Source organism: Fukomys damarensis, unplaced genomic scaffold (genome assembly GCF_012274545.1).
Source record: "Fukomys damarensis isolate Sample0158 unplaced genomic scaffold, DMR_v1.0_HiC HiC_scaffold_23, whole genome shotgun sequence".
NCBI lineage: Eukaryota > Metazoa > Chordata > Mammalia > Rodentia > Bathyergidae > Fukomys > Fukomys damarensis.
Genome location: NW_022900935.1, coordinates 11,005,170 through 11,026,097, shown reverse-complemented (window position 1 = coordinate 11,026,097; position 20,928 = coordinate 11,005,170). Strand labels below are relative to the sequence as shown.

Below are 20,928 nucleotides of genomic sequence, written 5' to 3'. Positions count from 1 at the left end.
CCTGCCTCGCAAGCACAAGGTCCTGAGTTCGATCCCCAGTACCAAAAATCCCCACCAAAGCCAAGAACTGCTTGCATTGACACTCTAATCATTGCTCAAAAACTTAAATTACTGACTCAACATTAGATATAAGAAAAGAAAAAATGCATTGTTTGAACAATATTTTCTGACTCTGGGTTGAAAAAGGGGATCAAAGCAGTCCCTAGGCTCTGATCATGATGCAAGCCTCTGACCAGAGTACCACGGGACCTCCACTTGAACTGTAGTTATTTTTTAAATTATGAAAGAAAAATATGAAATTTAATTATCTGGGGAAGTTACATAGGTGTTTGCAACATTATTCTTCCTGTATTTTGCAGTGTTTTTGAAAACTGAAACTAGGGTTTGGGGTATGGCTCAGTGGTAGAGCATTTCCCTATTATGTAGAGTTTGATCCAGAGCAAGGAATGCATGTACACAGACAAACACACACACACAACCTCTAGAGTCATTTTTTAAAAAGAGTGTATATTAGTGGAGCATTAATATTAAAAGATATTTTATCCCCAATACCAAAAAAAAAATGGGGGAGAAAAACCTTTATGCATGTCCATTCTGGGACTAAGTCTTCTTCATGGCATTACAAGAAACATGAAGAGAGAAATTCAGGTGTTTGGATGTTGCCTTTTTTCTGTTCAGCAGGGATCTTTCAGACCCCAACCACAGCTCGCTGGGCCAAGGCCAGGGGTATGGCACTGTCCACAGTGACCAGGGCTCTCCCTGCCCTCTGACTCACCTCTGTCCTCCAGCCCAGAACCCAACACAGGGCAGGCTGCTAGCATGTGCTTAATGCACAGCTCTGAGCTGCTCATTTCTGTTTAAATATGAACTACTTCAGGGCAAGAACCACGTATTCCTCCGTCTCTGAGCTATCTTCCAGAAAAGGAATGAACATTTATGGAATGAAGAAACCACCACAGCTCCACTTCTCCTGCTCCAGAGAAGCCAGCAGGGGCAGCTTTTGTGCACATTTTTGTGCCTACACTGGTTTGTGAGTGGCTGCCTATGATGGTGACCAACTCCACCCAGTTTTCCTGAGGTTTCCTCAGTTTTTACACCAAAGCTCCTGCGTCCTGGGATCTCCTCAGTCCCAGGCAACCAGGAGGTTGGTCAGCATGGGAACTCTTCTTTTCTCTATGCCTCATCGCCCCCTCCTCTTCATCTGGGATAGCTGGGTGGAGTCTCATCTCTGCACTTCAGATCCAAGATCTTACAGAAATCACGAGCTGGCAAAGTTACCACTCCCTGGGGCTTGGAGAGGTTAAGACGGTAGTACAGGCCCAACTTGCTCCCCGATCTCCGCCACTTTTCCAGAGAGGTGGCCACAGATGCCAGGTCTGGAGTGGAGGGGGCAGTGACAGCTAAGTTGCCCATCCTGTCAGAGCTGCTGGAGCTGGGAGGACACTGAGGACACTGAGGCAGGTTACCCAGGTCCATCCTTGGGGGAAGGAGGACGCCAAGGGGTACAAAGGGAAGGGTGTGTGAGGGACAGAAGTGACAGCCTTCAGACCGTACCCTGCTCTGGCACACACAGGACAAAGGGCTAGAGATCAGCGGGAAAGGGGTTCGGCAATGAAGAGAGGCTCGGGCTTTCTGAGTGACCTTTATTCTTCACGCAGGATGTGGGATTGGCACTGCCAGCTCGCCATGGCTCTAGTGGCTTGCTATGGTCTGAAAAAAAGCAGGGTTGAGGGGACAGAATAGTCCGGTTAGGAACACAGCTTCTGGAGCGAGGGGGCACTGGGCTCAGCTCTCAGCTCTGACACTCGTTAGCTGTGTGAGCCTAGGAGGGTGACTTGACCTCTCTGAGCCTTCGTTTCCCTACCTCTATAGTAGGGAAAAGAACAGTATTTTCCTTTTGAGGTTCCTCATGAAACTATTAACTAAGGTTCTCACCACAGAGCCTAGGGCCAGTTTTGTTTTGTTTTTATGATATCCAGGGCAGGCCCACTCCTAAGCTATGTCCCCAGCCAGGCATTTTTAACCTGTGTATTTTTGTTTTCCTGCCCTGGAAACTGAACATCTAGTGCCATTGTAAGTAGCTGTTATCTCCAGCCCCCAATTTTTTTTTTAAAGTTTGACACAGGGGTCCCATTAGGTTGCAAAATTGCCCAGGGTGGCCTCAAACTATGGTCCTCCTGGGAGCCTGGGATTTCGCTCAGTGGCACTGCACCTGACTCGAAAGCACAAGGTCCAGTGTTTGATCCCCGGTACCAAAAGCAACAAAACAAAACAAAAACTGTGGTCCTTCTTCCTCATCTGCCCATATGCTAGAGTCATAGCCATGCACCTCCATGACTAGTGTGGCGCAGGTTGGAGTGGTCTGTAATTACAGCCATTGCTCTTATCATGAACAATACTAGTTGTCCTGGCTGCCTGTCACCAGGTGGGAAGATGAGGGCTGTGCTCACACGGGCCTGACCGTTCCCTCTCACGGATGTCACCCTCTTTCGTGGTTATCGCCCCGTCACCAGTGGGCAGCCCCAGGTCTGCATGATACGGCAGTGCTGGACCAAGGACACACTTCGCAAACCACTAAGAAACTGTGCAAGTGCAGCCACCAAGGCTCACGGCTCTGCCGAGGGGCCATGCAGGTCCTTGTGGCCAGCAGAAAACACCTGCCTTCTGCAGTGTGCTCTGGGGCACCTGGCACAGTGTGCCCTTGTGGGGCCCGACCCTCCCTGGGTCCCCCGACCGCACCTCCTTAATCCAGTCAATGAAGGCCGAGACGCGAGTGAACACCGTGGGCTTCTTCAGGGTGTTGCAGCCCAGGCCAGAAACGAAGCTAGTCACACCGTGGACCTCCCAGGTGCCCTCCGCGGTGGGGCAGTTGAGGGGTCCTCCAGAGTCACCCTGAAAGTGTCAGAGAGGCGTGAGGGGGCTGAGTTCTGTGTGGGGGCTTGGGGAATTGGGTCTGAATTTTAGAAATTTTTTTATTGGGGTTTGAACTCAGGACCTTGGGCTTGGGAGCCAGGCAGTGGCACCACTGAGCTAATTCCCTGGCAATTTTAGGAATTTTAAGAAATCCCCATATTGCCCTCTCAGGGCATCAGTGTGATTATTTGTGATGGAGAAAGAAAATAATCCTTTTACATGACTTCCTCTGGATAAAGGAGATGACAGCAGATTTTATTACCTCATAGGGAGAATACACTCAAGAAGCTGTAGTCTGATATTGGCACCACAGTTAATTATCAATATCATTATTCATATTCATAGCACAAAGAGAGTATTCTGTATCTCTTTTCTTTTTCTTTTTCTTTTTTCTGCAGTGCTGGGGATTAAATCCCAGTGCTAGATAAATGCTCTGCTACTGAGCTACATCCTTAGCCCTCTGAAAGTTTAATTATAGCTCCAAGCCACGGAGTTGGTGTGACTGGAGGTTACGGTGGCCGGGAGCCTATCTTGCGGATGGAGACACCTGAGGCCCAGGGAGGGACCGTGACTAGGCCCAGTCTGGTCAGCGTGTGAGCGGGAGCTGGAGTCTGGGTCGTGCCTGCCAGGCCTGGGTGCCGTGCTCACCTCCCTGAGGTCCTACCTGGCCTGGGCTGAAAGAGGGAAGAGGGCCCGGCACGGGTGGACTCACATTGCATCCAGACTGGATGTCCCCGCCAGCACACACCATCGTTGTCTTAACAGTGGAGCTCCACCAGTCCCACCGGGAACAGTGCTTGTGGTCCACCACGGGCAGCAGGGCCTGCTGCAGCTTGTCAGGGAGAGGCCCGTCGGCTAAAGGGACAGAGAACACTGAGCATGGAAATCTGGCACACAGCCGAGGGGCCCAGAGTGGGGATTCAGATCACACAGTTCTGCTGGCCAGGAGCAACCATCCGGTCCTGCGTGCTTTGTGCACCAAGGGCCAGACCTGGTGTGGCCTTCAACCTCCACCCCAGGTGTGGCTTCTCAGCACTGGCCCTGTGGCCTCTAGTGGGGTTTGCACCTACTGTAGAGACGGCCCCAGCCGCTGATGTAGCAGGGGGCCTCGTGGGGCAAGATGTAACCCGCAGGAGGGAGGCAGGCGAGCTGGACGGCGTCCCCCAGCTGGGCACTGCGTGAGAGCTTGACCAGGGCGATGTCGTTGCTGGAGAGGGGAAGAGTCACGTGGGGCCTGGGCCTGCACCTGACCAGCTCCCAGTCCTGGGCTCTGATCTATACCCCAACTCTGGGCACTTCTGGCTTTCACTTCCAGGATTGGGGATTGGATTTGGGGTCTTCACACTGAGCTACAATCCCAGCAGCCCCCCACTCCGGTATTTTTCACTTTTTATTTTGAGACAGGATCTCACTAAATCACTAAGTTGCCCAGGCAAGGCTCAAACTTCCGTCCTCCTGCCTCAGCCCCCCGAGTGCTGAAATCACTGGCTGGGCCGAGCGTCTGTGAGAAGCCCCCAGCACTCCTGCCCATCTGACTCTTGGCTTTCACGGTGGCTCTCTGGGAGCCCCCAGGTTCCCACCTTCAGCTGAGTGAGAGTCACACGAGAGCTCGGCACACAGCAATTGCTGGGCCCTAGCCCAGCCTTTCCAAGGCTGTGGGTCCAGATTGAAAACTGAGAATCCGTATTTCTAACAGGTTCCCAGAGTGGCCCCGATGCTGCCGCCCCAGGAGCCCACTGTGAGAACCACAGCTCTCTGTCTTCACCGGCCTGCTTATCACTCAGGTCCCTTCACTGGGGTCTGAGTGTCGCTGTGTTCATCCCGGGTCTGGGTCATCACAGCCCCTCACCGCTGCACTGAACGTTAGGTCTACACCCTGTTCTACTTTGTCACTAGAGAACCTGTGCCACACAGACACACAATGCTGCCTGCACACGAGGGCTTAAGATGGGCCCCTTGACTGTCACAGCTGCCCTGGAAGCTCTGATTCATGGTCACCTTGTGACAAATGACAAAACTGCTACCTGGAAAAGGTGACTGGAGAGTGGGCTCTGAGTCCAGTGCTCCTTCTCTTGCCTGTGATACTAGGACCAGAGGGCACCGGCTGCAGAGGGCAGGGGCCATAGGAGTCCTGGGATCTGGGGAATTCCTGCTTCTCCCTGGGCCTACTGACCCCTCTGTAAGGAGAGGGTCTGGTGCCCATGGTCCCTAAATCCTCTGTGGTTTCGGCTTTGGTGGTGTGTGCTGTGGTACGTGGGCCAGTGTCTCTGCCTATGGAGGGACACGGGGAGGAGCCCAGGGCCTGCAAGTCCACTCACCCACAAGCCACGCAGTTTTCATTCCAGTCCTGGTGCACGAAGAGTTCGCCAGCGTTGACAGGGATCACCTGCTCGGGGCCCTCCTCCACTGCCTGGTTGTACTCGCCCAGCACCACCTGGTAGGTCCGGGAGTCCCTGCGGGTGGAGGCCAGCTTGGTCCAGGCCTGTAAGGATCCTCCCTCCTCTGATCTGTTCACCCACTGGTCCAGCTGCCCACGTCTCATTAGGGACAGCAGCTGGGAGAGCACAGGGACAGGGGACAGAACTCACGAGATACAGTGGCCTGCAGTCAGGACCCAGTCGGGGGCAATGAGGGTGCCACCACAGGTGTGGTAGAAGGCTCCATTCTTCTCATACTGCAGGGAGACCTGGTGGCCAAGTAGGAAAGGGCCTGAGTATCCCCACAGTAAGGGTGGACAGCCATGTCTTTGTATATTGCAAATGCAGAACTCTAGAGGGCACTGTTGACACAGAAAAGGTTGGAACCTTCTGGACTGTGCAGTGCACAACCTGTGTAACTGTGCATGGTGGTCCTCTTTTCCACTGGGCCAATGTTCTGATTTACCCATGCCTCCCTACCCTAGGTACTATGACCTCTCTGGGAACTCCAGCATTTTTACCCCTAGTTTTCCACAGCCCTTGTCTTCTCTCAGGCTCCCCCATTCTTCTGGGCTTCAGGTCTTTCAAGGCCTCTTGGTTCTGCTGAAGCACAACTCATCCTAAGTCCTTGGTCTCTCTCCTTTTTCCCAACACATTTCGTTTCCAAAAGCTGCTTTAAGGCTTGGCAAACTATCCCCTGTGGGCCGAATCTCCCCGTGGTTGGTATTTTTTTGTTTTGTTTTGTTTTCCTTTCTTTTATTCTGGGGAGACTGAACCCAGAGCCTTTGTGTTGAGCTACACTCTCAGCCTCTTATGTACATTTTGACACAGGATTTTGCTAAGTTGCTAAGTTTGTATGTGAAGACTTTTTTGGAGCGGATTCATGCTTATTCCTTTACCAATTGCCCGTGGCTGCTTTCAGGACACAGTGGCAGCATAAGTCACTGTTCTAGATGCCGGGGCTGTGGGTTTATCTCAGTGGTGCCACTGCCTGCCTTGCAAGGGCCAGGTCCCAAATTCAATCACTGGTACCAAAAAGAAAAAAAAAGAAAAAAAAAACAGAGAGAGAGAGAGAGAGAGAGAGAGAGAGAGAGAAGAAAAAAACCTAAGGTGTTTACCCTAAGGTCTTGCAGAGAGGCCTGAGCTCCCACCCAGGAGAACCTCTGTCGTGAAGGAATGTGCTAGGTCTCTGTGACCTGTCCTGGCTACCACCCTCATGAGGCTACTGAGGATCTGAAATGTGGCTGGAACGGAAGAACTGAATTTTATCATCACTTCGCTGAAATTAAATTTAAACAGCCAGGTGTGGGTAGGGGATGCTGCGTTTGATGGCACAGTGAGGTGGGCTCTCTGGGCTTCCCTCACTGTGACCTATAAAGCCCTTGACCCAGTGGGTATATGGCTGGATCTCAGGTACTCAGGAGGCTGAGACTAGAGGATTGAAAGTTTCAGGCCAGGCTTGGTAATTTTGCAAACGATGTATTTTTTAAATTTATTCTGGGTCCAGTGGTCTGTAATCCCACTGAGCCACGATGATCGACACCCTTATTTCAAGGCCAGACAGGACTATACAGTGATCTCAAGGCCACTGAAGATTGAACCTGTTCAATAAACCTGAAGTACCTCAAAAGGCCAAAAATTAAAATATTAATGAAATAATTAAAATGTTTTATATGGAAGGGTTAGAGTAAGGGCTGGGGCTGGAGAACTTGCCGAGCATGACCATGGTCGTCCGTCCTACGTTTAATCCCCAGCATCAAGGAAACAAAACAATATAAAGAAACAGACCTTAATCTTTTTATATTCTCAGGCCTTTTAGCTCTGTTGTATAATTTGAGGAATCCAGAAACAAGGCTCCTAAAATCTTCCTCCTTAAAGTTTCCCCATTACTGTGCCATGGCTCTAAGCCCCACCCTCTCCCCAAATTCACTTTTCCATTTACAACAGCTCAGCTCAGGCCATAGGCTGAATGAGCAGAGCCTCCAGGGGAAGTGCACTGTCCAGGGATTTCCAGGCCTGCGGAAGCGGAAGTGGGATATGGAAAGGAAGCTCACCCTTTCTGGGCCATCAGACCTTGGAGCCAGGGCCCCTGGAGGGCATGAGAGTAGCTGGTATCGCTCTTACCTGCCAGGGCCAGCTGTAGGGAACTGCATCCTCACCATTAACCACACGGCCCAAGGGGCTGTAGAAGGGCTTCCCGCAGCCCGAGGCTGGAGGAAAGAGGGGGAACAGCTGCCCAGAGGTCCCCAGAAGGTCAGTGTCCCAGTCCTAGCTGTGCCTCAAGCTGGCTGTGTGACCCTGTACAAGCTCCTTCCCTCTCTGAGCTGCAGCGCCACGTCTGAATGGGCATTCGGACCAGGACGGGTGTTGCAGAGTCCCAGGAGCCCAGGGCCTCCTGCAAAGGGAAGACTGAACAGTGCCTGTGGTGAGCTGAGCCCTCAGAAGTCGAAGCCACTGTCACAGAGAGTGGCAGCTTTGATAGAAGCCTGCCTGGCTCAGGGGCAGCCCACCACTTGATTGAGGAGTAACAACTTGAGGATCAGTTTCCTCATCTGTGAAATAATTGTATTGACCTCATGGGGCTGTGATGAGAATTAAATGAGCTAAATGAAGAAAAACCTGGCGTCATTCTGCCTGGCATATAGTAAATGCTCGATAAACTTCACTGTTACAATTAGCGTTCATCAAGGGAGGCCAATTGGATGAGGTGGCCTTGAGCTGGACTGCAATAGGGTAGAGACTTGGGGGAGGAGAGGCCCTGGTCCTGGAGCTGGAAGAGGGAGTGTGAGAGGAGAGTTGGAGTGGACACTCCCAGCCAAGGGTCTAACTGTAGAGCTCGAAGACCTGACCTTGAGCCTGGGCTCACTGCCCCGTGAGTCCCCTCTGCAGCCCAGGGTGCTCCCAGTCTGTCTCCCATCCTGCTCCACCCCCAGCTGCCGCAGCCCCAGTCCCTGCTGCAAGGCCACAATCACGCCCAGGTACAACCTGAGACTCCCGCCTGTGGAACCCCGCCTTGGGTGGGGGCCCAGGGCAGAAGCCCTACGTCAAGGCCTCCTCAGCCCATGCAGCCCAGCGAACCCAGGCCCAGGCTGGGGTCTTACCAAGGGCCACAAGGAGAAGGGAACTCAGCAGCTGGAGCATCGTGAGCTTTCAGCTGATGGGAAAGAGACAAAACCCAGGTCTCTAATAAAGGGCAGAGGCCGGAGGGAGGGGCCGGGCTGGGCCCTGTTCCCACAACAGGTGACAGAACATCAGGTCCCCCAGGACCCAAGGCCATGGGGCCTCCCACTGCAGATAGAGGAGGAAACACCGATAGAAGGCCCAGGTGACTGCACAGGTGGCTTCGAGTAGCCAGGCTGATAGCAAGGAAGTGGGGGAAAGGTTTGCTGTGAACAAACCAGGCCATTTCGGGAAAGAACCTGGGCCTGGGCTGCCAGGCCTGGATTCAGATCCTGCCTCTGCCCGGTCCCAGCTCTGTGACCTTGTGCGGGGTCCTTTCACCCTCTGAGCTTTAGGTTGCTGGTGTCTCATGTGGGATTAATATTGTCTCCCTCAATTAAAATAATTCTGTGGAGGACTTTCCCTACCTCTCCCAGGCAGTGTTCCGGGGCTGCAGCCAGAAACAGCCCTCTCCTGGTGCTCCTGGGGCTTGGGTCAAAGGGGAGAGACAGAGACGAATCAGCAAAGACCCAGGAAGGCTGTGTCCACTTGTGAGAGTGGCGGATGCTGTGGAGAAGGAAACACGGGCGGTGGGGGTGGGGGTGGGAGCAAGAGCAATGCGTTGAGCTGGGGAATCCGGTGGGAGGAAGGCAGCCTCTGACTGACTGAGGACGGAGAAGTGAAAACCAGCCCAGGGAGGTCCTGGCAGCAAAGCACTCGGGGTGGAGGGGTCGGCAGGTGCCCAGGTGCCAGGTCTGGAGCTGGCCTGGGCCAGCTCCTTCAAGCATAGGGAGGCCGGTGGGGCTGGGGCCGAGGGCTCCGCGGAGGCCCTGGGAGGACCCAGCTCCTGAAGCAGGAGACGTGGGGGACCCCACAGGTCCGCTGCGAGTGCAGCCCGCAGCAAAGCTGGCCCACACAGCCCAGGGGCTGGGGAGGAGCAGTCAGGGCACCGGCCTCGGTCCTCAGAGACCAGACATCTCCCGCATGCTCAGGTGAGGGGTGAATCGGTGTCCGCACTCACAGGATGGAATATTCATCAGCAGTGGAAAGCAAGAAGCACAGCCGCCGCCACTGTGCTTACCGCACAGAACGTTTCTGTGGCCTTCAAATCTTCCTCCAGACAACCTGCTGCCTGCTTTCCCTCACCATGGTTTTGCCTTTCCTAACCCTCCCATTCAAATGGACTCACATGGCACGGAAGTTGCGTTCCCTTCGTTTCTGAGTGTCTTTCAGGTGTATCTGGGTCACATGTGCTGTGGAAGGTGCGAACTATATTATTTCAAATATCTGTACCTCTCCCTAAATAAGTGACCTACGACCAGACTCTGATGCTTTTTCCTGTATCAGTGAAGAGAGGACTGAGGATTATGATCTACTGTGTTCTGGTCCCACTATGTGAAATTCAGAGAGAGAAAGAGACAGAGGGCACAAACTCTGGGGGACACTTTGCAGATCAGAGGGATGACGAGTCGGGTCTTTATTCTCAGCATGAGGAGGGAGCCACAGGTTTGTGGGGAGGGGACAAAGAAGAGAAGAACCTGTAAAATTTGGAAAAATGTCTTTCTTGGGTTAGAAGTGGCAACATAACGCCTGTAACCTGGCCAGCAGTAGGCTGAAGCAGGAAGATCACATTCTCACATAGGAAGAGACTCTCTCAAAAAGCAAAACCGTTTCCTCCTGGGACTGGCGGTGTAGCTCCAGGGTAGGGCTTGTATTCAGCATGTCTGAGGTCCCGAGTGTCATCCCGAACCTCAACAAAAGAAACAGCACCAACTGTCTTCCTGGGTGACGGGCAGAGCAGTATTAGGGCCAAGGGGAGAAGCGAAGAGGAGCAGTGGCACAACTTCTGTCACGTGGGCAAAGCAGGAGGGTGTGGAGGGCTCAGCTTCAGGCAGCGGAGACGGCAGCTGAGAGACAAACGTGGCATCGCTGTGGGTAAGAACTGCGTCTGAGATCATCTCTGTCAGTGGTAACTTCAGCGCCTGGCACCGAGTCACACCGGTTGTGGGCAGTGCTTGGCCCTTCCTTGCTGGCCACTGGCAGCAGCCTCCCAGGCCAGGCCTGGCATTTCATAGGTGCTGCATAAACGCCGGGTGGATAGAGCGAGCCAGCTGCTCAGGCTGCCCTGAGAATCCCTCGGCACCCTCACGCGGGTCCCCGGCGTGGCTTCCTCCAGGTTCCCGCTGTTGGGAGCCTCGAGGGAGGGCGATGCTTTGTGGACACCTCCCGGTGGAAGGTGGACATATGGCTGGGCAGGCCCCTCCGCCAGCCCACAGGGACATCTGCCACTGCAATCTCCCGGGCCCAGGGAATGTCAGGACACAGGGGAAGCAGCTGTGAAAATCCCTGACGTGGGATAAAAATAGCCATGCCCTCCCTCACCCTGTTCCTGTGCCTGCACGGGGCTATTTGCTCAGCTTTGGCCCTCGGAGCCATTCCCCGGACCCAGAGTGGAGGAAGGAGAGAGACACCCAAGGGCTGGCTCAGGACAGAGGAGCAGGCCACCCCCCAGCTCCCGCTGCAGAAGGCCCGGAGTGGACAAGGCCTGCAAAGCCCATCTGTGCACCTCCTGCCACCTGGCAGACGGGGAGGTCACCTCAGAGAAGAGCAAGACTTGTTCCAGTCCCCTGGCTTGTCACTGCTTGACCTGGCAAAGGCTATCCCAAGGGAGCAGGCAGGGTTCCAACCCTGCCCCAGCATCAAACAGGAAGCATCCCCAGTGCTTACCCAGGTGGCCTTGAGCACATCCGGCCAGGGCGCCGGCTCCACACACAGATACACAGCCACTTGGCCCTCTGCCGGGTCTCAGGGCAATGACCCCTCTCAAGCCTATGGTGGCATCAGGCTCTCGCCAGGCGAGTCCTGGCTTTGGGGCTTCTAGGCCGACATGGTCAGCTCTGCTGCTGATTAAACCTGGGCTGGGGGACCTGTGCAGCTTGAGCCAAATCCCTAAAGGCCCAGCTCTGCCCAGAACCAGAAGAGGGAGCAGGCCAGGGAGGAAGAGGGTGCCAACCACCGCAGGCCTCAGCCTGCAGCCCAGGAGTCATGGGGAAGCAGAAGGCAGGTTGGGGTGGATGCAGAGTGAAGAATCTGGGGAGCAGTTGTCTTGGGGTTCATTGTTTCCTGTTCCTACCCAGGGGAAGCTCTGTGAAGGCCAAAACTTGGCCTTTTTTTTCTCACATTTCCAGGGCCTCCCCTGGTGTAGGCCTGTAATCTTAGCACTCGGGAAGTTGAGGCAGGTGGATCATTGCAAGTTGAAAGCCAGCCTGGGATACAGAGTGGGAATCTGAGACCACAAAGGCATCCTCCCAGTTCTGCACCCTCCATCAGAGGTTCTGCTTTGCAGACACAGCTGGGCTCGGGGGTGCCCTCAGCCAACTCCATGAGCGGTTTGGACAATGACTGAGACTGGACCCAGACAGAAGAGCAGATCTTGGAAAGGCTGGCCAAGAAGCAATTGTGGGTCATCTCGCAGAGCAGCCCACAGCTCACATGCCATGGTGTCAGACCAGAGTCAGAACCATCTGTGAGCTCTTGATGCTTGTGGCTCTGCACACATGTGACAAGTAAACTAAAGGTTCACACTGATGAAGATCCAATTACAGCCATGGGAAACCTGAACCTCCATCTTTTTTTGAGCTTTTCTTTGGTTGAAATAAAAATTCAGTAAAGCCTATGGCTGGACCTCCTTTTGGCTGTAGCAGCTTTATTTTCTGGGACTGTGAATTCCAGTAGTTTGTCATCTTTTTTTTTAGAGTATCTTTTTCAACAAAATTTTTTTCCTCATTGAGTTTATTGGTACATTTTAGGTATACAGTACAATTACATTCAGCATTGGGATCTTATACGTTTACCTGACAGGTCTTCATTCTTTTTTTTTTTTTTTTTTTGGTCATCTTGTTAAGAGGTCAACTGGCCTGCAGCTTGGTGCTCTCAGAAGAGCTTTTCTTCTGCTGGAGGCCTCCTTTTTCTGCACATTGTAGGATGCTTTGATACACTGTCTTTGTGTATCCAAACAGGTAATCAGCTTTGACTTTTCAGGATTTGTGATTCTTGCTTTGGTGGCATGAATGGAAGGTTCTATAACTCCACCAGTAAAGCATCTGGAATGCCCCTGAAATGGTTTTAGCTCTTAAGATGTGAGCTTTTGAAGATGAGATAAATCTCAGTAGATGTGAGCTGGAGATTGTGGCTGTGATGTTCACTGTGCTGTTGATACTATCTGTGGCCTTTGTTTTCCAAAGCAGGGTTGAAACTCGACAAAAGTGAGAAAGGGCTAAGACAGGGTCACAAGAGGTAAGTAACATGCGGTCGGAGCTGTCCCATTTGCTTTCTCCACGTTGACTGCCTTTGTTCTGTTGCTGTCCTCTGTGTTCATCCCCTTAAAGTGCAGATCAGTTTTTTCCATCCTCCCTGCAGCCATGGCTTGGCCTTGCCTTCCTCCATGTGGAACCTGTACTTTGGTTCACAGCCCAGGCTCCAGAGCACGGCTGTGGTTGTGATGAGCAGAGCAAACAGCAGCTGATTCACTATCACAGCTCGGTCCTGAGGAACCTGGCCTGGCTTCTGGGCTCATCCATCTGCTCCTGTGAGCAGCTCGGAGACAACTTGGAAACTGCCCTTGGTGTGGGGCAGTCAGCTCCATGCTGGCACTCAGGTCTCTCCTGTTCACATTCGTTCAGTGCTTCCTGTGCCTCCGTGATGGTTGGAGATGCTAGAATGTAGTTTCAACATGTCAGCTCTTTGGTGTGAAGGCTAGAGCTCTGCTTCCAAATCAGCAGGCTTTGGAGTGCTCTCGTGGTGATGGCTTCCTGGGTGCCAGGTGTGCGTTAAGTGTGTTCACGATTCATTTAATCCTAACAATCATGTGAGGTCAATATGAAATGTACCTCTTTTACAGATGGGAAAACTGAGGGCTAAATTATGCAACATGGCCAATAAGTGATGCAGCTAGAATCTGGGGCTTAGATTTGTCCTCCTAGTTTTGGGCTTTATCCCTTATATAGGGAAATATTAATTTTATAATATCCTCTGAGAATATTATGTTGGAGGAGTTTCTTCTGTTGCTTTTTAAAAATATTTTATTTAAATCCATTTGACACAGAGGAAAAAACTTTTTTTTTTTTTTTTGGTATTGGGGATTGAACTTGAATCCATGCGCTTGTGAGACAGGATGTAGAATCACTGAGCTAAATCTCTGGCCCTATAGAAATTTTTTTTTGTGTGACAGGGTCTTAGCCTGGTCCTCTGCTTTAGCCTCCTGAGTGGTGGGATTTCAGGTGTGCACCACCAGGCCTGTTGTCAGAAAAGTACTTTATTTTTTATTTTTTTGGTCTTTGAGACAGGGTCTCACTATGTAGTTGAGGCTGACCTGGAACTCACTATGTAGCCCAGGCTGGTCTCAAATTCACAGTGATCCTCCTGCCTCAGCCTCCCGAGTGCTGGGATTATAGGTGTGCGCCACTGCCCAGCAGCTGCCTCTTTGGTTTTGAGACAGGATCTCTCTAAATCATTAAGTTGCCCAGTCTACTGCAAAATTGAGATCCTTCTGCCTCAGTCTCCCAAGTAGCTGGGATTATAGGTGATACCACATGCAGCTCCTTTACAATTTCTATTTTTATGTTTTTGGTTTATTCTCAATAGGGTCTCACTATATAACCCAGGTTAGCCTCAAACTTGTGGCAATCTTTTTCATTTTTTGGTACCGGGGATCGAACTAGGGACCTTGTACTTGCAAGGGAAGCAGCAGCGCCACTGAGCCCAGTTGAGGCAATCCTTCTGCCTCAGCCTCCAGCATGCTGGGATTATAGGCATGCACCACACAAACTGCTTTACATTAGTTTAAAACAAAATAGTTGTATATGCACATGGTGACAGGGCTTTAAAATTATGGGTGTTCGCTTCTTTAAACCATTTTCAGAGAATATTTGCCAGGTCCCAAAGGCAAATGAAGAATACTAAAATACAGGAGAAAACAGAAAAGCTCTGTTCTTGTATATCTACTCTACTGTCTTTTCTACCTCGCTTCAACTCTTTCATGATGCAAGAATAGCAAGTGTCAGGGCTGGGGATTTGGCTCAGTGGTTCTGCTAACTGCGTTGCAAGTACAAGGTCCCAAGTTCGATCCCCTGTACCAAAAAACAAAACAAAGTAGTTTAAAAAAGAATATCAAGTGTCACTAGTGTGATGGTGCATTCATGTAACCCCAGCACTCATTCGAGAGGCTGCAGCAGGAGGAATGCCACAAATTTGAAGCCCACTTGGCTACAGTGAATTCAAGGCTAGCCTGGACTACAAAGTAAGACCTTGTTTTCAAAATATAAAACAAAAACAAAATAAAAACAGCAAGTGTACCCAGCCAGGAGTGCTGGTGCACACCTGTAATCCCAGTATCCGGGAGGGAGGCTGAGGCAGGAGGATCGCTGTGAGTTCGAGACCAGCCTGGACTACATAGTGAGTTCCAGGTCAGTCTCAACTACACAGTGAGACCCTGTGTCTCAAAAAACAGCAACAAAAATAGCAAGTGTTAAAAACTACTTTTGAGCTGGGCATGGCGGTTGGTGGTGCACATCTGTAATTTCAGCACTCTGCAGAATCTGAGGCAGGAGGATGGCTACAAGTTTGAGGTCATCCTGGGCTACACAGTGAGTTCAAGTTTAGTCTGAACTACATAGTGAGATCCTGTCTCAAAAACAAAAACAGGGATGGGGAGTTAGCTCAGTGGTTCAGCCGCCTGCCTTGCAAATGAAAGGTCTTGAGTTCCATCCCAGGTACAAAAAACCCCAAAATAAAAACAAAACACCTACTACTTTAAGAACAACTACCAGAGTGGGGCATAAGGCAAAATAAAAAACAAAAATAATCCTCTAGGCTGGGCATGCCTGTAATCCCAGTACTCAAGAGGCTAAAGTAGGAGGATCTCCCAGAGTTTGAGGCCAGCCTGGGCTACATAGTGAGTTCAAGTCTACTCTGAATTACATAGCGAGATCCTGTCTTAAAAAACAAAACAAAACAAAAACCAAAAACTCTGTTAAAATCAAGATCTTCCAGCCAGGTGTATGTACCTGTAATCTCAGCACTCTGGGAGGCTAAGGCAGGAGGATCAAAAGTCTGATGCTAGCCTGGGCTACTTAATGACTGTACCTACTTCTCTTCCATAAACTTTCTGGCCCATTTTCTCAACGCCCTGAATTGATTTAAAGCTGTTATCTTGGATATCCCAGTTCTTCTCTCATTATCTGGGAGTATCATCTGCCAAAAGTTAAATTGTTAGTGATGAAGATAGCAAAAGCAAAATGCCCACTGGGCGTGGTGGTGCAAGTCTCTAATCCCAGCACTCAGGAGGCTGAGGCAGGAGGATCACTGTGAGTTGGAGGCCAGCCTGGGCTGCATAGTGAGTTCAAGGCCAGGATGAACTACATACCAAAACCTTGTCTCCAAAAAATAAGAAAAGCCCTAGAACCCAGGAGTGCTGCTGTAGTTTGGATGTGGTTGACCCTCCACAAATTCATGTGTTGGAAGCTTGGTCCCCAGTGCGGTGGGAGGTCATTAGGTCACTGGGGGTACTGCCTTCAGAAAAGATTGACACTGGTCTCCTGGAGGGAGTTAGTTGTCCTCAAGAGAATGACTTTTTATAAAAAGCCTGAGTGGCACCTCCCTGGTCTCTCATTTCCTATCTCACCATTTGATCTTTCACCCCTCACTAACCCCTGTCATTGTGATGCTATCTGCCAGGGAGTCCTTATCAAAGCCAAGCCAATGAAAGCACCATGCCCCTGAACCTCCAAAATTGTGACCCAAATAAGCCTCTTTTTTTTATATTCAACCTGAGGTATTTTGCTATATAGTCACAGAAAATGATTAATACAAGTGGCTTGGATAAAAAGGGAATAGTGGAGGAAAGGCTGAATGAAACATTTTAGTAAAGTAACTGAACATGGTGGCACAAGCCTGAAATCCCAGAACTCAAGAGGGTGAGGCAGGGAAATTGTTGTTTGAGGAGAGCCTGGGCTATATAGCAAGTTCAAGGCCAATGTGGCCTACACAATGAGATTACCTTAAAAAAAAATGTAGGAAAGTCAAATCTTGGGCAACACCTAAGTGACCATCAAATGGTAAATGATTAAAGTATTGCCAATCATTCCATGGAACACTATGTGGTTTTGCAAAAAAAAAAAAAAAAAAAAAAAAAAAGGCAGATCAATGCTAAGAAATTCATATTACGTGTTCAAGGTACAGATCAACAGGTGTGTGATCTCATCTGATAAAATTTTTTAAAATACACAAAAGAATATATAACCACAAATGATATCTGGAAGGTTATCAAAATATAACATTTACCTCTAAGGGCAGTGACAGAAGGGAAACACTTTTCATCTTACACCTGTTTTTGTTTTGTTTTTTTTTTTTTTTTTGAGAGTCTCACTATGTAGCCCAGGCTGGTCTTGAACTCATAGGGGTCCTCCTGCCTCAGCCTCCCAAGTGCTGGGATTACAGGTGTGTGCCACCACGCCCGGCTCTTTCTGTGTTTGAACTACACACCCAAAACCTGGGTCAGAAAATCCCTAACTCACTTAGGGAAATACTCTTTTATTAATTCTAGCTCCAAACACCCACGGTCTCTACAACCCTGGCTTCTATCAAAAGTGTCAGATGTCAGCTGACCAATGGTCAACGTTAGTTCTGAAAGAGCTCTACAGCTGATCTATTTTATAAATCCTGTCTTAGACCACGTGTCAAATACAAAGCTCACCCTCACCAGTTAAAAATCTCCACGGTTCTCCGAACGTTATACGTCCTCCTTAATATGGTCCTCTCTGCCACTAAGGTTAAACTCTCGATACAACTGCTGCCCCAGCAGCTTGCGCCAGTTGTTGATTTTTTTTTTCTTTTGTACCGGGGACTGAACCCAGGACCTTGCGCTTGCGAGGCAGGCGGCGGCGGCACTACTGAGCTAAATCTCCGGCCGCAGCTGTTGAATTTTAAAGGTTACCTACCCGGGTTTCCCTCACCTAATCCTCCTGTTAATCCACCGGCAGGCAACGTCATCTCCATTCATGGACATGCCCAACAGTACAAAGCCAAAAGGCAGTGCTGTGCGTCGGTTTGAAACTAGTAAAGGAGTCCTCGGCAACTGGGAAGGGAGCTGAGCCCATCTCCTTCCTATCCTAGGGGCCCGGCTCAGAAATGAGTTTCCGAGGCTCCAAACAGAAATCTCCACGTCGGGACCTTCAGGCCATGCTCGCTCGCGGAGCCTGAAATCTTAGGGTGAGGGCCGCCCCGCTCGCAACGGCCCAGGGCCGAGGGAGTGAGAAGGAGGGGAGCGTCCACCGGAGCAGACGCCGCGTAGGAGAGCCGCGGTAGAGGAGGTGCGGGGACTGAGCGACGCCAAAACTGCACCACTCGAGGGCTCCGGAAAGTGACGCCGTCGCTCAGGCGCGGGGTTTTGTAGCGCTCTATCGGAACCGGAAATAGATCCCCGACCGGAAATGGGAAGGGGCGAAATTACAAGAACCTGGTCGCTCTAGGCCCTGGCGGTGAGCCGCAGCTTCATGGTTTTAAGCCTTGCGCTTGGTCCTCCGCGGTCCTTAGGCCTTCCTCCAGCGTGAAACTCAGGAAACTTTTCATGCTTCGGAAAAGTTCAGTGCCTTTCGGAGCCGCAGTTTGCCCAGTTGTAAAAGGAAAAAGATGAGCGGGAATTGAGATGCTGCATCAACCTGCCCGTCTGCAGCCGAGTCAGCGCCGCACCCACCCTGAGGTTACGCCCTAGGGCCTTTACACATCTCAAAGGAGAGAAAGCTGGCTGGCTGCTATTTGGAGCCTGTGGTCCTGTAGGGCGCCCGGTAGAGTCATTCCAGGTGAGGCATGGGATGGTCTATTAAATAGGCCAGGCCTGTTTACCCAAGCAGTGGGCATATGTCTTACGGGTCCTACCCAGTCTGTCCAGGAACGGACTCTGTAGGACCCTAAATCCTAACCCTCTATGCCTCTTCCCCATTTGGTAACAGATGAAACTGCTCTGTGGCCTGATGATTAAGAACCAAAAATTTAAGTCACACCAATCTGATTGAGTCACACAGATTACAGGGCATGGGCAGTTAGACGAAACACAGATGCTAAGGCTTTGCTCTTTAAAAATTTTTTTAAAAAATTTTACCCCATGACCTTCCTTCTCTTATGCCCCCTCTCCTCCCTAGGTACAATCACCTTGCTCTTTAGTAAGAGAAAGAAACTTGGCTTTTAGGGAGAGGCCTTCAGTTGACTTATCCTATCTCCATCCAACTGGCCTATACAAATGGGGTGGGGTGGAGATTAAGAGGGACACCTCGACTCCCCTTTGCTGAGTTATCACTGTGGAGCAGCACCCTTCAGGAAGGGAAGGTGCCCTTTGTCCACACTGCCACTGCTGGGCTTTTGACTCCCAGATAGCCAAATATTCCAGCTGGTGGTTCAAGAACCAGGAATCCTTGCTTTGGCTCTACCCTTACCTACCAAAGCATGGGGTGGGCCCTTACCCAGTCACTCTTACCCCCACACTTCTGCTTTTCAGCTCCTCTCCCAGCCTTGGTTTCCCTATCTGTCAAATGAGAGGGTAGACTAGGTCCAGGACTTCCAGCTGTGTCTTCCAACTCCCGCATGTTTCAGAAAACTGCAGGAGACCAGGAGATGTCACTCTGGGTTCCAAAACCACTCCAATTTTATAGGTGTAGGAAAAACAAGCTGAATGCCTGGCATAGTGGTACACACCTGTGATCCCAGCACTCAGGAGGCTGAGGCAGGAGGATCGCTGTGAGTTCGAGACCAGCCTGGACTACATCATAGTGAGTTCCAGGTCAGTCTCAACTACATAGTGAGACCCTGTCTCAAAAAAACAAAAACAAAAAAAAAATTAAAAGAGTGCAAGAGCCTGGGATTTGCTCAGTGGTTCCACTGCCTGCCTCACAAGGGCAAGGTCCTGAGTTCAATCCCTGGTACCAAAAAAAAAAAAAAAGTTCACACCTGTAATCCAATACTAGGAAGGCTGAGGCCTCAAGTTTGAGACCAGTCTGGACTAGTGAGTTCAAAGGCAGCCTGAATTACATATCAAGAGCCAGTCTCAAAAAAAAAAAAAAAAAATTCTTTTTAGAATAAAAAGGGCTGGGAATGTTGCTCAATGCAAATCTTCAGCATCACAAAAACAAAAACCATATATATATGTTTTTTGTGGTACCAGGGATCGAACTCGGGTCATTGCAAAGGCAGGCATCGGAACATATATTCATATACATATATGTATATGTTGGGGCTCTGTTTAAGATTATTTTATCATTCACGATAATATTCAAATTACTTAAAAATATTCAAACTACTTTCCCCCCTTATTTCCCCACTTTCCTGTTCACTCACTCACTCTGCTCTGAGCCCACTGGCTACCTTGTTATTCTGCAAACCCAAGGAGCTTGTCTTTACCCCATTTGCTGATAATCACTTTTAGTGATGGCGTCATTTCTCCCTGAGGCTTTTTCACCCAGGTTTCAACTCATATGTAACTACTGCAGAGCTGACTTCACCACTCCTTTACCACCTACCTCCAAGACACTCATCTAATCTCTTCACCCTGCTGGCATTTTTAACCATTTACAACCATGTGCTACAGGATGACACTTTGGTCAACAATGGCCCACAGATGGGACAGTAGTCCCGTAAGACTATGTTGCCTGGTGACATCATAACTGTCCTAGTTTGTACATAGAAGTAGATCCTTGGAGGTTCTCGCAATGAGAGAATCACCGGGGATGCATTTCTCAGACGTCGCCCTGAGTAGTTAAGTATGACTGTACCTGTTTACTTCTGTCTCAACCACTAGAGGCAGGGTCCACAGGGCCAAAGACCTGTCTCTCCTCTCATCATCACATCCCTAGCACTTAAAACTAAGCACAGGCTAGGTAGACATTTGTCAAATCAGTGAGTGAGTGGAACAGAAAAAGCTTGGATTTTATGATTGGGCCAGTCTGATAAAGATCCCCGGGGCAGCTGTAATTTAACAAAGTTGAGCTTGCAGTAAGGGGAACAGCACACCAAAGACACGGTGGAGCATGTCCCCGAGGGAGGACACAAGACTGCCGCAGGGCTTGGGTAGGGTGGGATGGAGGTGGAAGTGGAATGAAGCAATGCTGATGTGCCCAGAACAAACCTGGCTGTGTGCGAACAGGTCAACATCTGGCTCAGGCCAACAAGCAGACTCAAGGTTTTGTTTCCTTGGACACCACAAAGTTAAAATGGACGGTTATATTTTTTAAAACACAAAATCTTTGCTGAATCTCTGCCCCTGGGATAGAAATGCAGGCTGCTCCTCTGTGTCTGATCTGCCTCCAACCCAGTAGAGAAGGATGGGAAGTTCTGTCCTCGCTGATGTGGTTCCAAACAGCCGTGTTTCTTCTCTTTTTTTTTTTTTTTTTTT

At 50.4% G+C, this 20,928-nt stretch overlaps 1 protein-coding gene across 1 annotated transcript; it reads right to left on the bottom strand.

The window, feature by feature from the left end:
- Positions 1–1,661: 1,661 nt before the first annotated feature.
- Positions 1,662–8,473, bottom strand: LOC104863529 (chymotrypsin-like elastase family member 3B). Its single transcript, XM_010626012.1, has 8 exons — positions 8,432–8,473; positions 7,455–7,540; positions 5,502–5,599; positions 5,232–5,366; positions 3,984–4,120; positions 3,626–3,768; positions 2,740–2,892; positions 1,662–1,710 (listed from the first exon to the last, which is right to left on the bottom strand). Exons 1-8 carry the CDS (start codon positions 8,469–8,471, stop codon positions 1,693–1,695), a joined length of 810 nt encoding a protein of 269 aa, XP_010624314.1. The 5' UTR covers positions 8,472–8,473; the 3' UTR covers positions 1,662–1,692.
- Positions 8,474–20,928: the final 12,455 nt, after the last annotated feature.